Source organism: Varanus komodoensis, unplaced genomic scaffold, assembly GCF_004798865.1.
Source record: "Varanus komodoensis strain SLA01 unplaced genomic scaffold, ASM479886v1 scaffold47, whole genome shotgun sequence".
Taxonomy (NCBI): domain Eukaryota; kingdom Metazoa; phylum Chordata; class Lepidosauria; order Squamata; family Varanidae; genus Varanus; species Varanus komodoensis.
Window position 1 is genome coordinate 7,802,681 of NW_025336045.1, and position 20,657 is coordinate 7,823,337.

General features: G+C 41.7%; 2 protein-coding genes across 12 annotated transcripts in view; both read left to right on the plus strand.

Annotated features, from left to right (window-relative positions):
* Positions 1-7,148, plus strand: part of LOC123030900 (histone-lysine N-methyltransferase SETDB2-like) — a 45,647-nt gene extending 38,499 nt beyond the window's left edge. For 7 of the 9 annotated variants that reach the window (XM_044445219.1, XM_044445220.1, XM_044445226.1 and 4 more), the window contains 3 exons: positions 1,799-1,992; positions 4,506-4,594; positions 6,831-7,148. In XM_044445219.1, the coding sequence (XP_044301154.1) occupies positions 1,799-1,992; positions 4,506-4,594; positions 6,831-6,948 (401 nt within the window). In that variant the 3' untranslated portion in view covers positions 6,949-7,148. Of the gene's footprint in view, positions 1-1,798; positions 1,993-4,505; positions 4,595-5,601 lie in introns of those variants that run through there. The other 2 variants (XM_044445221.1, XM_044445227.1) reach the window with 2 other exon arrangements.
* A 1,942-nt stretch (positions 7,149-9,090) lies between these two features.
* PHF11 (PHD finger protein 11) overlaps positions 9,091-20,657 on the plus strand; it is a 62,166-nt gene continuing 50,599 nt past the window's right edge. The window contains exons 1-3 of one of the 3 annotated variants that reach the window (XM_044445228.1): positions 9,120-9,196; positions 13,792-13,942; positions 15,582-15,715. In XM_044445228.1, coding sequence (XP_044301163.1) covers positions 15,608-15,715 — 108 coding nt within the window. In that variant the 5' untranslated portion in view covers positions 9,120-9,196; positions 13,792-13,942; positions 15,582-15,607. Of the gene's footprint in view, positions 9,197-10,385; positions 10,650-13,791; positions 13,943-15,581; positions 15,716-20,657 lie in introns of those variants that run through there. The other 2 variants (XM_044445229.1, XM_044445230.1) reach the window with 2 other exon arrangements.

Consider the following 20,657-nt stretch of genomic DNA (forward strand, 5'->3'; position numbering starts at 1 on the left):
TCTATTGTTTATCCCTTTTACCTCAAATCTCTCTTCTTTCTATCTTCTTCTTTTTCCTCTATGACCTTCAAACCGGCTTTTCAAAAGTGCATCAGGTGTGGCATGAAAATGTCATCCACTGAGGGACATTCACTTTGCTTGTTTTGCCTTGGCAAGAAGCATCACATCAACAAATGCCCTCATTGCCAGGTATTTACAAAGCAAGCCTGAAAAAAATAGGGCTGGCCCATCTAAAGACCAAAATTTGGACAATGGCTCTTATTGCTATGCAGGCCATTACCAGTAACTCCAGTAGTCATGTTTCCACCTCTCAGGAGGCCTTCAGAAAGTACCCAGTGTCTGCGGCAGCAGGAGTACCAAAAACAGCTTCTTCAGAGCCCAATCAACCAACTTCCTCCGATGTTCCCAAAAAGCATAAGGAGAAGAAGAAACACAAAATGGCAGTGCAGCCCAAAAGGACAAAGAAACTGGGTAGGAAGAAATTGGCAAAAAAAAAACCAGGCACCACTCACTGATCACTACTGAGCATTGTGGTGTGTCTGTTCCGCCAGCAGCCCTAGCTACCTCTACAATGGCTGCCCCACAATGGAGCCATGTCTCCCCAGTTGTGTTGCCAGTCACTTCAGTCTGATATGAGCCCATTGAAGCCTGACCCAAACCAGCAAGACCCTTGGCTCCAGGCATATGTGTCCCCCTGCCACCTTTCTGAAAACCCTTCCACCCATTTTCATGTTCTGCCTTAGAAACTTCACTAGATGACCTTGGAATTTCAAGTCTTTACACCTTCACTCTTTTCCCACTTCCTCCTCAGAATCAGATAAATCTATTGGAACATTTTGGAGTGAGCAAGAGACAGGCCGGTTCTCTATAGTACAAGAGAGCCAGTGTGGCGTAGTGGTTAAGAGCATGGGACTGGGACTCCGACGATCTGGGTGACTTTGGGCCAGTCACAGACTCTCAGCCCAACCTACCTCACAGGGTTGTTGTTGTGGGGATAAGATGGAGAAGGAGAATGATGTAAGCTGCCTTGAGCCCTTTGTAGGAAAAAGGCAGGATATAAATCGAAAAATAAAGAAAGAAAGATGTTGCTACTTCCCTAAAAATTTGGAGCATCCTGTATTTTCTTCCATCCCATATGCAAGGTGTGCGTGTGTGTGTGTGTGTGTGTACATACACACACATGTAAATAAACCTTGGTTTGTCACTTAATCTGAAAAACACGGTACTATTTGTTGTCTGCTGCATTCAGAATGGCTCCTTTCTCCTGCAAAATAGGAGAAAGGGGAAAATCCAAAATAAGCAGCTTCTTAGGATAATATACACATTCATTGAGAAATAAGGGTTTTCTGAAGTACAGCATCACCACAGCCAAAACTCTAGATGGATACATCTAGAATTTACTCTTAAAATGCACTTTTACAAATATAGATAAACATACACTGTGTAACAATATACAATTACTAAGTTACATGGAATACTGGTAGAATTTTGATTCAAAACAAAGTCTTTCTGAAGTCTACATGTGATGATACTAAATCCTGGAGAATTGTTGTTTTTGAACTTGAAATACATCATTGTCAAGTCTAAAACTTTTTTATTCAGTGATAATAAGAATTCTTCCAGCCATCAAAATCTCTACAAAAATATTCTGTTTCATTATGTATTTCCCTTGATTGCAAAGTAACTATTTAGAAAACATGCAACTCCTACCAACTAAAGAGACCCTAATCCCAAAGTGTGGAATACCCTTGTGTTCAGAGAAGAGAAATTAATATTTTAACATTTTTTCTCCAAACAGAGGAATGGATTAATAAACCGCACAATGATCCACTCTGTACTGATGATACTCACAAGGAAATGATTGGGAGAGACAGACAAGAACTTGCTCATAAGGAAGCAGCAGTGGAAGACGAGGAGACATACCTAAAAAATAGAGAGAATCCTTGTTTGCTTGATGCCACTGAAGAAGGCAATGTGGGCAGGTTTCTTAATGTAAGTAACAATGGTATGCCAGCTTTCTTTTAAATTAGGCTAGTGTTTTGTAAAGTCTAGGCATGAACTCGCTCACAACATGTTGAGGTGCTAAATATCTGGAAGCTGCAGTGCTTGTGCCCAGCCTCTAGCAGCAGCGTGCATGGTCTATCCCTCTCCTACCTCTGCTTCTGATGATTTTGTTTTTAAATTTTTAATGTAATTAATGCGGTTAAGGACGGGGTAGAAATACTGTAAATAAATAAATTTGAAACAGGTGCTTCGCCTGAAATGTAGCTCATTGTGTAGCTGATACTGCTGCAGGGCAGGGGCAGGCAGAGAATCTCTTGGTGATACGTTCCTGCAACAGTGGAATGGAACTCTGTTTTACACATTCCCACCATTCCCACGGCTAACAAAAGTAGTGACCAAGATCTGGTATCCTGGTGACACCATCTTTCAGTGGTCCTCCAAGCACTAACAAAGATGCCGTTTGAACTGTTGGCTACTGCAGACACCCGCCTTTCTAAAGTCATTGCAGGAAGTCATTGTCTGGCATTCTTCCCCTGAAGAATACTGGAGCCTGGATGATTTCTGTAAACCTCAAGGGTATTTGTTCAACTGCTATAAAATATGATTGCATTCTGAACACATATACTTTAGCTGCATGTAAGCATATACAAACTCCAAGAATTAGCAGTTCATCTTTACTAAGTTTGGAAGGCTGATGTCTCCTCAAAATTTAAAAAAAAACTGAGTAAAGACCAGCAGCTAAAGATTTAATTTTAGAAGTTGCCACAACAACCTCCCCCCACATTTGTTAAGAGTAGTGCATTTTTAATAGACAAAGAATTGTATTCAGTTTTAGTCCCACTGAAATGTTTAAGATTTATGTTGCACCAATGTTGATTGTATTAGACCCTAATTTGAAATGTCTTATCACCATGTAAGGATTAATAGTAATTGTGTGTGTGCTTTTTTAACTTTGACATATATCTATTTATATGTCTAAAGAAAAGATTAGAGAACATTACTTTTCTGGATGATGCTTATACCTATTTTCACATGCTAAATCAATGCACAAAATGTTGTTTCTGTCTGGCCCAAATGTTCTCATAATAACATGCTCCCATTTGGCACTCCCATTGCAATTATGTTTACCAAGTTTGCTTTGCTTTCGGGGTTTGTTTGTTTTGGGGGGGCTAACAGGGAATGCATTTCCCTGTATTAATTACTGCCCAGACAGGAAGAAAATGTAAAACATTATGCTGGAGGAAAGGCTGTCATACTTTGGGCACATCATGAGAAGGTAAAACTTCCTGGACAATCATTCTAGGGAAAGTTGAAGGCAGAAGAGGAAAAGGAGGTCCAAATATGAGATGGATTAACTGTATAAAGGAGGCAACAGCCTTGAATTTACAAGACCTGAGCAGAGCCATGAAAGACAGGATATTTTGGAGGGCCTTCATTCATGAGGTTGCCATATGGCACATAACAATAACCACAACCATCAGTTTATCAAAACCAGGATCACAAAGGCATTAGACCCATCAACACCATTTTTAACTTCTTGACAGCCTCTGCATCTTCTCTTGTGGTGACATGCTGTCATGTCGATGTGTCTCATAGCAGCCTCCTGTTGTGATACTTGTGAACTGATTCTTATCTAACATGTTTGGTTGATACACAGTTTATTGAATACAGTAATGAAATGTGAATGTTACATATAAATACGTTTTTAAAACCTTACATTCTCCTATCTGTGACTGTATTTGCAAGAAATTACTCAGCTTTCAAAGTGGTCAGGGTGAGCAGTGTATCAGTTCTGCTCTTTAGGCCATGAACAAAAGACAATGCCTCTTGCTATGGAATTTATAAGGTTCCCCTTTCTCACTATTGCAAAGTCTGTCAGTATGCACACAGCCTCTAATATTCCTTCCTGGGAGAACTAGGGGGAGTAAAGCAACTTCAGTAAGGCAAACTGTTTTGTTCTCACAACAGAAATAGCCATTATCATTTAAAATAACTGGGAAAGGTAGCTTCAAGGCAATTATCTCTGGTGCCTTTTCTGTAAAGTAAAGGCCATAAGGCCTTTCCATGTCTTCAAGAAACTATCCTGGCTTTTGGACACTGGGAAGGTTTGCTAAACTACTGTTGAATCTTAATAACCTCCTCCTTTTTTTCTGATAGAACACGTACAATGCATTTACACATTGGGAAGAAGTGTTATTTCAGGTATTATACACCTGTTGTTTCATGAGTTCACCACTTGTTGACATTTTCTGTCTACATATTGTAACCAAATATGGCATGTTTTTGATAGAGTCTCTTTCTTCTTGAATCATTAAATACCCGTTAAATATCTTATTATTAAAGAAAAGATCTTAACTGAGGAGATAACTTTGGTCTTGAAAACTGCCCACAGTACCTCTTGAAAATGTGGCTTTCTCAATGTAGAAGAGGATGTTCTAAGTTTTCACAAGAGAAAAACAGGTCTTTCCATTTTAACTTTCATTTGTTTGTTTTATTTATAGCACAGCTGCTCTCCTAACCTCTTTGTGCAGAGTGTATTTGTAGAGACTCACAACAGAAATTTCCCTTGGGTGGCATTCTTCACAAACAGGTTTGAAATATGTTCTTGCTTTCATTCACTAGAAATAACACCAAGACCAAAAAATGGGTCCCCAGTAAGAAAATATGTACAAAATATACCACCTGCCCTTTGATCTTCTTGAGCTGTAAACAACAGAACGCACCTCACAGAGTGAGTTTACTGCTGGCCCATTATATTATCCTGCATACTCAGGGCCAATGGAATATTGCAACAGCAAAGTATTGTGCTAGCAAAATAATACAATAGGCACTTTAACCTATTTTATAGAATGGGATAAAGCAGAGCTGCATGGCTTTGGCTAACTTGCATAGCATAGGATGCTGCCTGAGTTGTAGTGATGCATCCTTATGCATGCAATGCTGGCAGCAAAAATGTCTTCTTAAAAAGCCTGATGTTTCAAGGGATTGTTGAAGGAAACTATCAGATATAGGTACAGAAATGGCTGAGCTTTACATAGTCTCAGACTTTATGTCTTTATAACATTCAAATGCTATCTTGTTTTTCTTACTGTAATTGGGTTCTGTTTGAATATATTAGCCAGGCTCAAAGACTGGCCAGCCTTCTTAATCTTGCTGGAGTTCCCCATGCATGATCTTTGGGGGAAGAACTTAGCTGAGTAAGCTAACCATAACATTATCATTTTATTGCTCTAAAGAAACCATTATTAGAGTTCTGCATGTCTTTGTGTTTTTGGTAGATCTCTGATTAGGAGTTTTGGATTTTATTTATTTTCAGCATCAGCAATATACTGGATAAGTATAATCCAGCACTACCACTTGTTTATAACTGAAATATTTTTAAACATCTCACTGAGTGACCACAATAATTTTTTAAAACTCCTCCCAAATCCCAAAGTATTTCTACTTTTGTATAGCAAGAATGTTTTGTTAATAATATTTTGTATAGAATGTATATTCTGTACAAGTTTTATAGTCAATATTTCATAAAGATTCATTATTAAAGCACTTGATATTATGAAAAGTGCTGTGGACCTAATGATTTCCTTCCATCTGTAGAACATGGCAAGATGAATCATACTTTCTATTTGACGTATCTGCAAACTGATTGTGAAAAATAATGGCCATGGAGTTCATAATACAGATAAGTTTTCAGCTTAGGATAGAATTAATGAGATCATTTTTCAGTTGAAAAACAACTCAGTGTCTGAACCCGAACCCTAACCCTAACCCTTTCCCTGGAAGGTTCCCTTTATTGAACATATGCAGATAGTTAAAATAGTTCATGCATCACTATCTAGTAAACCTTTTCTTTCTTTCTTTAATTATTTATTTTAAACCTTTTTATCCCATCCTTTCCGACAAATGGCTCAGGATGGCTTACAATGATTAAAATAGAATATAATATTACAATAATACAATAATTAAAACAATAGATAGTAGGTCAACATAAAACAACATTTTCATAAGACTAAAGAAAAGAAGGAAAGGAAGAAAACGAAAAGAATGCAACTGTGGTCAGTTCTTAAAACATCTCAAAACCTTAATTATTAAAATGATGGCTGAATAAAAAGGTCTTTACCTGGCACCGAAAAGAGTATAAAGTCAGCACCAGGAGAACCTCTCTGGGGAGCACATTCCATAGTCTGCTATATAATAAAAATATTATTTAAATATTTACTATTTTCTATGTAATGTTAAACATTAATTTCTGACAATGTCTACTTTAAAATTGGCTGGACTTACTCTCCACGGTTGCCCAAAGATCTTCTTTTTTAAAATTTACTAGACTGATACTGAACCTGGAAACTGATTTCAACCATCTCTTGGCCATGAGCCTATTCCTTATGTGGTAGCAAGCTCTTTCTCTTTCCCACTGCTATAGGTGTGGGGAAAATGAGAATTCTTTCTTACCCACTAACTCTGTTTATCGCAGGGCCACAGTCTGTCTGTCTGTCTGTCTCTCTCTCTCTCTCTCTCTCTCTCTCTCTCTCTCTCTCTCTCTCTTCATTTATTGGGAACTTCACAAGAGAAAGCATTACCTTACCATCATGCACCATAATCCATGAATGCTTAAATCACTTACCCACCAAAATGACATGCATTTTGCTCAGGAAATAAAAGTAACAGCTCATATGAATAGTGCATTTCCCCAGCCAGAGTAGTCATACCTGAGACAGTGAGTGTGAAAAAGGGCTGTCATTTTTAGAAAGTAGATACATCAAGTAAGTTCAGTTACTCTTTGATTACTGCTGTTATATTAACTGGGTGATATGTTTGCTTCCTAGGCATGTAAAAGCTGGAACAGAACTGACATGGGATTATGGTTATGAACCTGGAAGTATGCCTGAAAAAGAGATTACCTGTCAGTGTGGGAGTAATAAATGCAGGAAAAAAATACTATAGAATATTTGTATCTGTAGGGCTTAATTAGTATTTCATGTACAGAAAGGGGCCTTGTGTTACTGTGGGCCAGTCAACATGACCATGTTTATCATGTCATAAAGCAGCTATCTTTTAATAACTTGGTTGCGTGAAGTGTTTATCACAGTCTTCATGTATGGAAGTTTGAGAATTCTGCCATTAATAAAGGAATTACTATGTGATATGTGTGTCACTTGACAACTACTGACTCATCTGCTCATTTGAGCTGGTTCTAAAACTCAGGGTAGGGTTTTGCTTAAGAAGAGGTCTTACTACCTCCTCTTTAGGCAAGATGGAATCATACTTTTCTATAAGTATGTGTTTAATATTGTTCCTTTTGGCAGCTATCCCCTAAGCAACGATCCAACATAAAAGTGATGAGACTTGCCTCTTAAAAGAATCCTGCTTGCATCCTCATGCTATACAAATTGAAAAGTATTCATTATAATCAGAAAAGCAGAGGCTAAAGATTCATTCATTGAACCTTTATCAAGGATGACATCCAAGTTAGTACAAATACAATTGATTTTATCTGCAAAATATCACACAAATTGGACACAATGGGTTGTGATATTTTGATTGGTCCACATCTTCTCACAGGCTAATGTATAAAAGCTATATAAGTTGAAAAGCTCCACCAGGCAATTCTGTGGAAATGCATGTGGCAGAATTTGGTCAACTTTTGTCTTAAGGATACTTTCAAAAGAGCTCTGCCCACATCAATCAGACTTGTTCTTCGAGTTTTCTGCCAGTGTTGTTCTAGCTAATGGTCTATTTGTTTAATTGCAAACAACTCCCCGAAAAGCCTCCACACTGGGCTCCTCTCCAAGGGACCGATCATGTCAGGTTCTTATTTTCGAACCACCCCAGAGTTACTTTGGCTGTGAGTTTAGGGTGTTTCACTTCCTGGAAGGGAAGGGAAACCTCTGTCCCATTCCTAGGTCCCTTGCAGACAAAAATTGTTGTCCTCTAGGATTGCCCTACATTGCACCCTATTTTGCCCTCAAATCCTGGCGAGTTTTCCAGTCCCTGCCAAAGAAAAGCATCCCCACAATATGATACCGCTACCATCATTCTTTACCATGGGGAGGTGTACTCTGGGGAAATGAAGCATAGTGTTGACTTTGTGCCACACAATGTTTTGCAGTAAAGTGCAAAGCTCAGTGTTGGTTTTATCCACATACAATGTGTCTCCCACCTGCCTTTTTGAAAACTTCATACAGGATTTTATATGGGTTTGTTTGTGCAATGTCTTTCTTCTTGCCACTCTTCAATAAAACCCAGCTTTTTGGAGTATCCAGGTCCCACAGGCAGCTGCAGATCCTTCAGGCTCCTTCAGAGTTGCCACTGACCTCTTTTTTGCTCCTTTAATACCCTCTTATCTGGTCCAAGGTTTGGTGGATGGTCTTCTCTAGACAGAATCATGTCTGAGCCATATTCTATGTTGTAATAATAGATTTAATGTTTTTCAGGGGATAGTCATAGTATAAGTGGGTGGGGTTTATAACCCATCCCTGATTCCTGCTGTTAAAAAACTTTATCCTGGTTTTAAGAGCTCTTTGGCTTCAAGATACTATTTGATAAGATGCACTTGCCAACAACCTCTGGAACCTACTGGAAACAGATGTATTTAATCTGAGATCACGTGACACTGAAATTTTGCATGCAGATGGACTCATTTATTTGCAACATGTCTCTTCCGGAAGCAGTGCGTTGCACCAGAGCTTATTTAGGTGTGCCATAGTAAACGTACAACCAACCAGTACCGGTTTGTGTAACTCTTGAGCCACCCTTTAAAACAATCACCATCACAGGGTTATGCATCTTGTGTAGATCAACTGGTCACAATGCCAATTAATGCCATTTCAGTTCCAGGCCGCAACACACAAAAATGCAAAGTGCGTATGAAAACGTCTCCAAGGCACCGCAGCTTATGTAAATCGGGGCAGACCCGTCCGCTCGGTCGTCTCGAGGATGTCTTCCTCGAGAAGCTAGGGCTCTTCTTGCGGAGCACAGCTGCTCCAGAGCTCCCGTGCCGCTTTTACCGCTCCGCTCCGCTCCGCTCGGGGGCAAGCACAGGCGGAGCCTTGGAGGCGGCGGGCCCCGCGACGCACGCGTGCTCAGCCCAGTGCCGGTGACGTTGCCGGCTGCGGCGTCTTCTCGGGGCGCTGCGGGTTGCTTCCGCTCCAGGAACTGTGGCCGCGGCTCGGCTTCCGATTTCGGGACAACAGTAAGTGGGACCGAGGGAAGGAGGGGATCGAAGCGGCGGCGTTCGCGCGGACTCGCTTTCGGCTCCTCCCGAACGGGGCCTTCTCCGGCCTCGGGAGCGCCCCTAAGCGAGGAAGCATCCTTCGCGGCACCCGAGCTGCTGCTGCTTCCGTTCCCGTCGACACCGTCTCTCGCCCCGAGCGAGGGGCTCGGCCTGTTCTCGCCTGGGGCCGCCGCGGGTCGCCTGGGCACGTAGGCAGGGGAAGGGGATAATTAGAGTCTAGCCTGCCCTGTGGTTGGCGAGCCCCATCGCGAGCCCCTTCGCCGTTTGCCTGCCCCCTCTTCGCTTCCTCAGCTGGCATTGTTGCTCCGCCTTCGCGCGCTGCCTGTAGTCCCAGTCCCAGCAGTGTCTTGCCTGCTTTATGCAGCAGCGGCAGTTTAAAGTTTGAGGTGCTTCACCCCAGAAGGGAGGTGGCTGCTTCCCCCTCGGAGAAAGGTGGTATTTGCCTTGCGATACCTGTATCTCAAGACAGAGAAACTGGCATCTCCGTCATTTTCGGCTACATTAACTACAAAAGGGCCAGCTTCCATTTGGAGCATAGTATAAGCTTGTTGCAAGAAAAAACGAAGGTCTAATGACACCTTAAATACTAACAGGTAATTTTGAGATAGATTGTAGTAGCAAAACCACAAAATAAGTTGCTTACAGCCAGAAATGATACAAAACATTTTGCTGTCTGATATGAAAGCAGAAGTTGGCCCTCCACCAGGTTTTTCACACACAATCATAACCACCCATCACTCTAAGAAGTCACAGCCGAAAACAAAAGTGAATGCTTGTAGATGGTTTTTCTCTGCAGTTTGTAATTGCAGGCTGCAGATTTCAGGTCATCTTCCATCACTATGCCTGTACCAGACTTAACAGAATTCCCACACAGGAAAACTGTATGTGTGCCTCTGACTCTCTGCTTCCTGTCCTGTTCAGAATTCTAGTCTGATTCTGTTCCATAGTCTCCACTAGAGTTGTTCATGTGCAGTACCAACAAAACAAATGATGGGCATGGAAGGCTGGCGACTGCTCCTATGTTGCTTTGATGCTTCGTCCATTCCATGGCCCTGGGCAAGAGGATGAAGCAGGGCATGAGTGCTACTTGAGTTGTGTCTCAACTCACTTCAGTGGTACATGAGATTAAAGCAGCTGTTCTCCTCCCTGCACAACCATAGTGCATGCAGTTCATAGCTCTTTTTCTGCGGGCTGCCACCCCATCTTCTCTTCTCAATCCAGGTGTTAAATGCCACCAATGCTGGCTTTCCTTACTTTGGATAGACAAGAGGAGTCACCAGTAATGGGCAGACTGGCAGGAGGGCAGAAGCTGGAAAGAGAACATTCATTCACTTGGCCACCCTCCTATTCTGGCCCTAATCCACGGAGCTGTGGCTCAGCTTGCTTCATGGGAGCAAGTGTTCTGCTTCTGGTAGGTGGCAGGCATTTATGAGTTTAAGTCAGGTCACATTTTGTAGAAATATTCAAAAAATTCTATCCAGACAGTTTGAAACTCTTGGCAAGCACTGTATCGCACATTTAGTTGAACATTGTCTCATATCTTGGCTACAGAATTATTGAATATGGAAGTAATTAAGATGACTGATATGTACCACTCTTTTATTTATCCACACTCAAAGTACCTGACAGACTGTAGTTTGTTTAACTGCAACATATTCTTCAGTTTGCATATCTGGAGAATGCAGGCAGAAGCATCTCCAGCAGCAGCAGCTACTCTTTCCACAGGACTCTGGCAGCTGCATGGAAACCATACAACAGGCCTTCATTTCTCTCCATGGTTATATGGAGACCATCCTTTACATGGTTGGTTCTCACAACACAGCAAATCATGCTGTGGTGTTTCCATTGTGGTTAATGTTATGTCTGATTCCAGCCACTGACTCCTGGGCCAAGTTGCAATTGATGCCTAGTGTTGTTCTTAGCAGAGCGAAAGGGCATACACTGAGGAGCAAGTCTAATTTTTCAAGTCCTCACTTTAAACATTGATGTGGTTACCTGGAGGTTTTGGTGGCATGAAGGAAATTTATCCATGCATGGGAATTATTTATATATCTTTCAGGATACAAATCCTTGCAAGGGAAATTACAGGTCAAGTTAAAATACACTTTTTAAAATCCACAGCAGACAATATTAATATGCAATAAGCAATTAGTATGCTTCCCACAGAGCAGTTGCTAATAAATGGCCCAGTAGGTGCTGTAGGTCTCTGAAACAGAACTTGATGTATCAGAGAAGGCTGCAGTGGATAGGAGTATCAGCACCTCCTGATGCTCAACTTGCAGAAGCACTTTCCCCCAAGGCAACGCTGCGACTGGATACCACCCCATAAGTATTAATACATAAATTATAGTTACAGCCCATGACATTCTGTGTTTAATAGTTCAAACTATTCAAAGGAAATAGGAATTACAAATAATCACTTTGAAACTGCTACAAATAGCTACTTTAAGTTCATTTTATTTAAAAGGCAGGGTATAAACTTCTGAATAAACTATAATAAAATACACAAACTGAATATGTTAAATATTTAAGTTATATCCAAGACATGACTTGGCTCCATTAGTAAAAAAAACTTAAGTCATGCAGTAACCATAAATATAAAATTAGGACTTGAGTCTTTGTAAACTAGTCTTCTGGCTATGGAGCAGTCCAGCTTAACATGGCTGTTCAAATGTACTTTCAAATATGAGTGTACCAGAAGTCCATATTTGGTGAGTTGCCTATATTGAGGATTTGCATGCACACAGATGCACACACACAGAACAGGCAGCTGTGAATGAATGCTACATTCTTTCAAATATTGACACTATCCATACAGTAGTCCGAATTTGCAGCTAGTTCTGAATAATGATCACACACACATGTTTTTGAAAGACAATTTAAAAATAGTAACAAGATGTGCAAACACTTGAATGTGTCCATTAGCTTACAGCTGTCACAATCCCCATTGAGAAATGTAGCTCAGCTGTGCAAACCCCATGGAGGAGAATGGATAGATGTAATGGTCTGAAATTGGTTTTAAGCCTGCTTTCTTGTTGGGACGTACACAAGTTATTCTCTGAAATCTAGAAAAAGGAGTGAATACATGGTGTAAAACTTCCCACTCTTATGTGGGATCCAGTCTTCTGGCTGAATATGCATGTGTGCAAACAGTTTAAAATATTCTCAGATTTGCCACATATTCAGAAATGTGGGCTAGCGTACTAGCCATTCCCAAATTAATTGTCACTAGTACTCTGCAGCTAAACTCAGACTGTACCTCCAAAAGGTAGCTAAAGGTTTTGGTTTACCTCATCTCTGCTGTCTCCAAAGCAGAAGCTACATAAGATCATTCTTAGATGTTTCTGAGGTGTTTTGAGCACTTTGGAAATGTAGGGTAAAAATAAGTCCCAATCTTCTCCATTTTGGAGCCTGGAAGTGGGTGTTCATTCCTTTATTTCCGTGCGCTTTTGAGGATCTCTTTCTGCTTCTGCGGCACAACTGCAGTGTCACTCCTGCCCTTTGGTTCCCAAGTCTGACGCTCATGTACTTGCCATTTGTCCTGAAGGGCAAAGTTGAATTGCAGATCCCTTGATGTCCACATGCAGTATTCACAGTGGAATCTGCAGATCGGGAATATTGGCAGCATCTGTAATATGCCCCATGCTCTGCAGTCTTGGTTCTTGTACAGTACTGGAGGTACTGAAGGATTGTGTGTGTGCAAGCTAATATAACCAACCCTAAAGAAGGCTAAAGTCATTATGATTGGTAGTCTGAGAAATGAAAGTACAGTGGCACCTTGGCTCATGAACGCTTCAGTTCATGACCAAATCGGGTCCCGAACAGAAATTTCTGAAAAATTTTGCCTCACGTCGCAAACTCCTCATCGGTGATGATCACTATCGCGCCATCTCCCCCCCACCCCGCACGCGCCTGCTTCAAATTTCTGTGATTAATCCATTCTGTAACTATTTATTTTTAATCTTATTTACATTGAACCTTATGGGGAAATTTGACTTTGCTCATGACCAATTTGGGTCACAACCAGAGTCCTGGAATGGATTAAGTTTGTGAGCCAAGGGACCACTGTATTAGGGTATACATCATAGTGTAATTTTTGCTGGAGACCAGAGATGACTTGCATATAAAATTTTGAATGCTTGGAAATGTGGGCACAGTTTTTCTTTGTCATTTGAGGCTTTTACAGTAATAGATTCTGACATATACATGGACCTGCCATTCACACTTGTCAGGAGAGGTGTACATTTTGCATGGGCATCAGCTTTCAGATTCCAAATAGAGTGTACAGTTCCAAGAGCTAGGGGCAGTTGACACCATCTGCCTACATTATGTGCCACCCTTGCACTGTTTAAACATTAAAATCTTGTGGTATTCTGGCCTGGTAACACACTTCAGAGGCAAAAAGGCTGCATCCCTGAAGCTACTGAAGGCTGGCCCAGCAACAACAGCAACAAGAAAGCTCAGGAGAGCACTTCTTGCCTTGTTGCATCACAGAATCTTCAACAGCTGTTCACAACCACTAGAGCATTAATTAACAGCTGTCTCTTCTGAAGGTTCCAAGGGACAGGACCAGCTGATACTATCTGCCCAGTGGCACCAGTGAGGTTCAAGAGACATCCTGCTAAAGGAAGAGATGGTGCTGATGATGAAGAATTTCATTTCTATAAGTGCTGTGAAAACTTTGGAGTAAAATACTTCTTTAGGGTATTTTAAATTGTTGCTTGCATTTACCGTAAACTACTCTGAGAACTTGTTGAAAAGCACTGTAAATAAAAAGAAAGTGAAACATTTCCCTAATGATTAACTTGCTTAAAGTATACCTGGTCTGTCAGGTTATAGCAGTGGCTTGGAGCACAATTCTCCAACTAATGAGAATTAGTTGGAGTCTTTTTTTTTTTTTTAACCTCCAATCTTTTTTTAACTTTGACCTGACAAATCTATTATTGTACCTTCATACTCTATCACTATGAAATCCTTTCTGTGGGATTGCTAAAACACACTGGAGTCTGCAATTCCAAAAAGAAATTATATCATTGCCCTGATTCAATATGCTACATATCTTACCACAGGGATGGTGAACTGCAGGATGCTGCTGCAATTTTTTTGTGGCCCCTAACTCCCTGTGCATCAGGGTGGTTGCCACTTCTGATCCAGCAGTCAGAATATCACAAGGGCATCCTCTCTAGTCATTAGTGCAGAACATGAGGGAGACTGAAGTACTGAAAGAAAGATCTCCCAATGTCCCACGGTGATAGGAAACCCATTCCTCTGTAAGCTGATACATGCTGATGTACGGACAAAGCACTTTTCTGTCATGGAAGGTGCAGTGCAAATTTGGTTTATATCACAATAATGGGAAAAATCCTCACAGTTACTGAGCTGAAACTGTTAGTTCTAAATCACTCAGTGCAGTTTTGGGTCTTTTTAGGGCTCCACTTTTGTCATTTTTACACATCATGCATTCACTGATGTAATGTGAAACCTGTTTGTGTATGATGTTGCCAATTTAAGATGGCAGTGTAATTTGTGAGCTCTTCCCCCCATTCTAGGAAATAGTGTGTCATATGCCTAAGAAGAACAGCAAAAAACCCCTATATTTTATCTTGGCCAAGGGGGTCTTAAATCTTGCTTTAGGATTCAGGCATTTTGGCAAATTTTGACTTGACAGATTAGAGCCTCCCTCATGACTTAAACCCTATGCTTTCTAAGGACGACACCACAACTGAGGGTTTGGATCGACTGAAATTTCATTTATGAAATGTAATAAATGAAGTGGTCAGTTAGCTGAAACAACTCCAGCTGGAATTTACTACAGAATGGCCTACAGTAATAAAACCATTGGAGAAAAAAACCTTGGATAGGATTAAGCTCAGAGACACAGGTTCAGTTTGCAAGGTCCAGCCAGGATGCAACAACAGCACAGTTGCTTAACCAGTGAGTCATCAGAGCTGAGTGCAAGTGAGTGGGAACTTCCCACACATTTCCTACTTCTGCCTTGCATCTACTTTCTGAAACAACTGGGTTGTAATGGAGCATTACTGGGTTGTTAGTTATGATGTCTGAATCTGTCAAACAATGTTGTTGATTAAAATCCACTGAGAATTTTTACTTTGCTATAGGGATGAAACTCTGGTTTGTTTAATCTTCACCAACTCAGAGTGCCAGGTTTCGATGGCGCAACTAACAACCCAGAACACAGCATTCCTGGCTTGTTATGGAAAGTGGAAGAAAAGCAGGTGGTGAGTGGGTGAAATTGAGGGGTGTTTTTGTTGTGTAACGTGCATATAAGCCATTTGATCCCCTCCTTGAACGAAAGTGTTAATGTTTAAAATCTTTTCCTAAGGTGCCTTTGCTAAGCTGACTTTGATAATGGCGAAGATGGTAAGAAGACAATGTGCATTTTGCCCAGAGGATGAAGAATGTGCCATTATGTATATTGCTGAAGAACAGAATCTTGCAGTTCATCAAGACTGTTTGGTGAGATTTGCAAGGGCATTCTAACAGTGCACAATAACTGACTGGAAAATGAAAACACTCTTTCAAGGCAATTGTAACAATTATACCTATGCAATTTCCAATGCTTTCTCTCTAGTTTCATGTGAGAAATTTGAATTCTACCTTTGGGACAAGTAACAAAAGAAAATATAGGAGGTAAACTTTGGAAGACCAGATTGGCGTACTAGTTAAACTGAATTGTCTGGCCAAATTATCACCTTCTTTGCTGCTTGAGTAGTCATTTTCAGTGCATTGAAAAACTACAGATGTTTAGTGGCAGTTTCTATCACAGTTGCACTGGCATAAGTCATTGGCTGAAACAGGTCTAGCAAAATTGCAGGGATGTTGTACCTCAGACCTGGGGTCCAAGTGCAGCCCACCTCAGGTTCTAGTCTAGCTGCCCAGGTTTTCCAATAAGAGCTTTACATGAAAATGTGACTGGCCTTTTTGGACTTGCTGCTCTTGCCTTCTGCCCCCACTTCCCACTAGAAAGTGGCCCAGGAGAGCTTCCCTGAAATTGAATTAAGTCCTCTGGCTGAAAGTGGTAAGGGATTGCTCAGTCCCCTGTTCTTCTGTTTGCCTGTCTCTTTCTCTCTCTCCCACTTGGTTTGCTTATTGTCACTGGTTTTTGAAAACTGCCAGTACAATACCTTGGTGGAAGGGGATACAAAGTGCACCTTTGTCTCTTGTCACTGAACAGTGACAGGCAGAGAACACCTGTTGTCCCCATGTTGTGTCACTGGAGACGGGGGGGACAGAAGTTGGAGACAGAGCGGAGGAGTGGAATCAGAAAGTACAGGTGCTACAACATGGTACTTGGAAAGTGGTTAGCAGTGCCCAGTGTGGTGGCATCAGGAGCCTGCTCTGAATGCTCCATAGCTGCATCTGCTCTAGGTTTTTCTCACCAAGGCAGCTCTCATCCCATTACCTCCATTGCTGTACAGCCAGCTAAACACCCCTTCACTGCTGCAAGTACCAGTTCTGTTAGGACTGCTCTTGAATATATCATCCTTTGTCCGGCTGGAAAGTTTGTCACTCAGGAATGCCTAAGTAGCTTATGGTTTTCCCCTCATTTTTACATTATGGTCAAAAAATGCTGGAGACCTGGAAGTATCTTGTGCCAACAGTATTTTTTCAACTATTTTTGACTAACCAGGAAGTGGCATCAGTTGTGTTCCCTTTACTTTGAAGCCAGATAATTATAACTGTATATGTTCTGCTTTTTTTCCTTTCTCTCTCCTCCTCTGATTCTATCCTTTTGTCCCCATGAACCACTTACACCTTTTCACTAACACCTGGTCCTATTCCTCACTTTGCCATTTCAGTAACTGATGAAGATTCACTTCCCAATCTTTGCCTTTCTCTATTTCTGTTAGGACAGTTACAGTTAATATACTGGTTGGTATACTAACAGACTGTGTTTCTCTTTTGTTAAGTGTCTGCATGTGCATGTGGAAATAAAGTCTATCTTTGGACTTGAATAGTTGTTTGAACTATTTTCTCTCTCTTTCGAAGTCCTGGTTGAAGCACAGTGCATTAATCTGCTGTGTGGATGCCACACCCCTGGAAAAAGTCCCCTTAGTTCTGCCTTTCTTATTACATATGTACACATAGGAATCTATCTATGCACTCTCCCTGTGTGTGTGTGTGTGTGTGTGTGTGTGTGTGTCCCTCTCTGGAAGAATCCCAAACAAGACACAAGACACTCCATGGGACCCTGAGGTTTACCAAGAAGATCCTGAACACCAGGGAGAGAGGGCTTCAGATTTTTCCCTTCAAAGGGTGACGCACTCCTTCTGAATCAGCAGTGGATACTGGGCCACCACGAAGTCCTTAAGAATTCCAGAGCCTGAAGGTATAAGCTAAAACTATGGCCAGGTGAAGGAGTGACTGCTTGTCAGGAAACATTCCTGAAAAGAAAGGTCTCCTCGTGCACAAGGCCTTGTTCACAAGGAAGACTTTTGCCAGAGGGTTCATAAAGAGCTGCAGCTGAGTACCTCTCTGGAAACTCTGGCTATATTGGCTTTCAGTAAAAGCTTACTAGCTGGAACAATATCTTGCCTGAGTGCCCAGTGTCTTGAAAACTTGCTTCTCTGACCGCTGTACTCCTGAGGCTTTGTGCTACTACCACAAAGTGGACTCCCACTTGACGCTGTTTCCTTGGTTGTGTTTTTTATTGGCCTGCTTACAGCATGACTGTTCTTTTCATTTCTTTCTTTGAAAGCTCCCTTTTGCTGGCAACACCATGTCTAATCATTGCTCTTGGATTTGCTCCTCAGTTAGCATAATGCTGAGGCTGACCCAATGTTAGTGAATATGCAGCAACGGCTGTCCTTTTCTGTTGGGGTCCCTTAACTCCTAAGATTGTGTTCATGAAAGTATTAGTTGAGGTACAGGTTGTTGTCGTTGTTAGTTGCGAAGTTATGTCCGGCCCATTGTAATCCTATGGTCAACATTCCTCCAGGCCTTCCTGTCCTCCACCATCCCCGGACTCCACTAAAGTTCACACCACTTCAGCGACTCCATCTAGCCACCTCATCCTCTGCCGTCCCCTTCTTCTTTTGCCATCTATTGTTCCCAGCATTAGGCTCTTCTCCAGGGAGTCCTTCCTTCTCATTAGGTGGCCAAAGTATTTGAGTTTCATCTTCAGGATCTGGCCTTCTAAAGAGCAGTCAGAGTTGATTTCCTCTAGGACTGACTGGTTTGATCGCCTTGCAGTCCAAGGGACTCCAGCACCGCAATTCAAAGGCCTCAATTCTTCAGCATTCAGCCTTCCTTACAGTCCAAATTTCACAGCCGTACATTGAGCTGGGAAAACCATAGCCTTGACTTTACGCACTTTTGTTGGCAGGGTGATGTCTCTGCTTTTTAGTATGCTGTCTAGATTTGCCATAGCTTTCCTCCCAAGGAGCAAGCGTCTTTTAATCTCTTGGCTGCAGTCCCCGTCTGCTGTGATCTTGGAGCTCAGGAAAATACAATATGTCACTACCTCCATTTCTTCCCCATCTGTTTGCCAGGAAGTGAGAGGACCGGATGCTATGATCTTAGTTTTCTTAACGTTGAGTTTCAAGCCAACTTTTGTGCTCTCCTCCTTCACCTGCATCAAGAGCCTTGCCGAACTCATTTCTCAATTTTGAACCAATCAGTGGTTCCATGTCCAGTTCTCACTGTTGCTTCTTGACCTGCATACAGGTTTCTCAAGAGACAAATAAGATGGTCTGGGACTCCCATCTCTTTAAGATCTTGCCACAGTTTGTTGTGATCCACACAATCAAAGGCTTTAGCATAGTCAGTGAAGCAGAAGTAGATGTCTTTCTGGAACTCCCTAACTTTCTCCATGGTCCAGCATAGGTTGGCAATTTGCTCTCTAGTTCCTATGACTTTCTGAAATTGTGCCTGTACTTCTGGAAGTTCTCAGTCCACATACTGCTGGAACCTAGCTTGTAGGATTTTGAGCATAATTTTGCTAGCATGTGAAATGACTGCAATGGTGCGGTAGTTTGAACATTCTTTGGCATTGCTCTTCTTTGGGATCGGAATGTAAACTGACCTTTTCCAATCCTGTGGCCACTGCTGAGTTTTCCAAATTTGCTGGCTTATTGAGTGTAGCACTTTTACTGCATCGTCTTTTAAGATTTTGAATAGCTCAGCTGGAATATTGTCACCTCCACTAGCTTTGTTGTTCCTCAGACTTCCTAAGGCCCGTTTGACCTCACATTCCAGGATGTCTGGCTTAAGGTCAGTGACCAACCCATTGTGGTTATGAGGGACGTTAAACTCTTTCTTGTATAGTTTTTCTGTGTAATCTTGCCACCTCTTCTTTCTCTGGAATTCTGCATTCAATTGGGTGTATCTTTCTCCCTTGCCTTTCACTTCCCTTCTTTCCTCAGCTATTTGTAAAGCTTCCTCAGACAGCCATTTTGCTTTCTTGCATTTCTTTTTCTTTGGGATAGTTTTAGTTGCTACCGCTTATACAATGTTGTGAACTTCCGTCCATAGTTCTTCAGGCACTCTGTGTATCAGATCTAATATTCCTTATATCTATTTGTCACCTCTACTGTATATTCGTTAGGGATATGGTTTAGGTCATACCTGAGTGGCCTAATGCTTTTCCCTACTTTCTTCAATTTAAGCCTAAATTTCATGATCTGAGCCACAGTCAGCTTCTGGTCTTGTTTTTACTGACTGTATAGAGCTCCATCTTTGGCTACAGAGCACATAGTTAGTCTGATTTCTGTGTTGACCATCTGGTGATGTGATGTGTTGGACCCCTTAGACATCTTTCACATAAATGTGGATTAAATTTAATAGGACTGTGGTCACTATATCTAACTGATTCAACAACATTTACATGTTGTACTTGGTCCTAGCAATCCAGGATTGTCTCCTCTCTGGTTGGTTCCATGACTGATTGTTCTAGGACATAGTCATTTAGGGCACTGACATATTTAACTTTTTAGGACTGGAACATGCTTTTATCTGGTCCTTGTGGGAGTAGTGGAAATCATACATTATTGTAATGTTTCTTTATCATGAGACCTCCTGGATTGTCATACAGATCCATCCACAATTCTGCTTACATAGAAACAGAGTGAATCGGAAGAGGCCTCCTGGGCCATCTAGTCTGACCCCCGGCTCCGGCCAGCTCCACTCATGATATAGCCACCACGTGCATGTCCAGCCTATCCATAAACACCCTCACTAAGGGGCTTCAACCACCTCCCATGGAAAGCCCATTCCATGACTTAGGGGTTCTAACCATCAGGAAGTACTTCCTGGCATCCACCTTGAATCTTGGTTCCCTGAGCTTTGCTCCATTGCAACGAATCCTGCCCCTCATTGCACAGGAAAAAAGGTCACGACCCACCTCTTTGTGACACCTCACATACCTGCATGTCACTAACAGGTTCCTTCTGACTCTCCT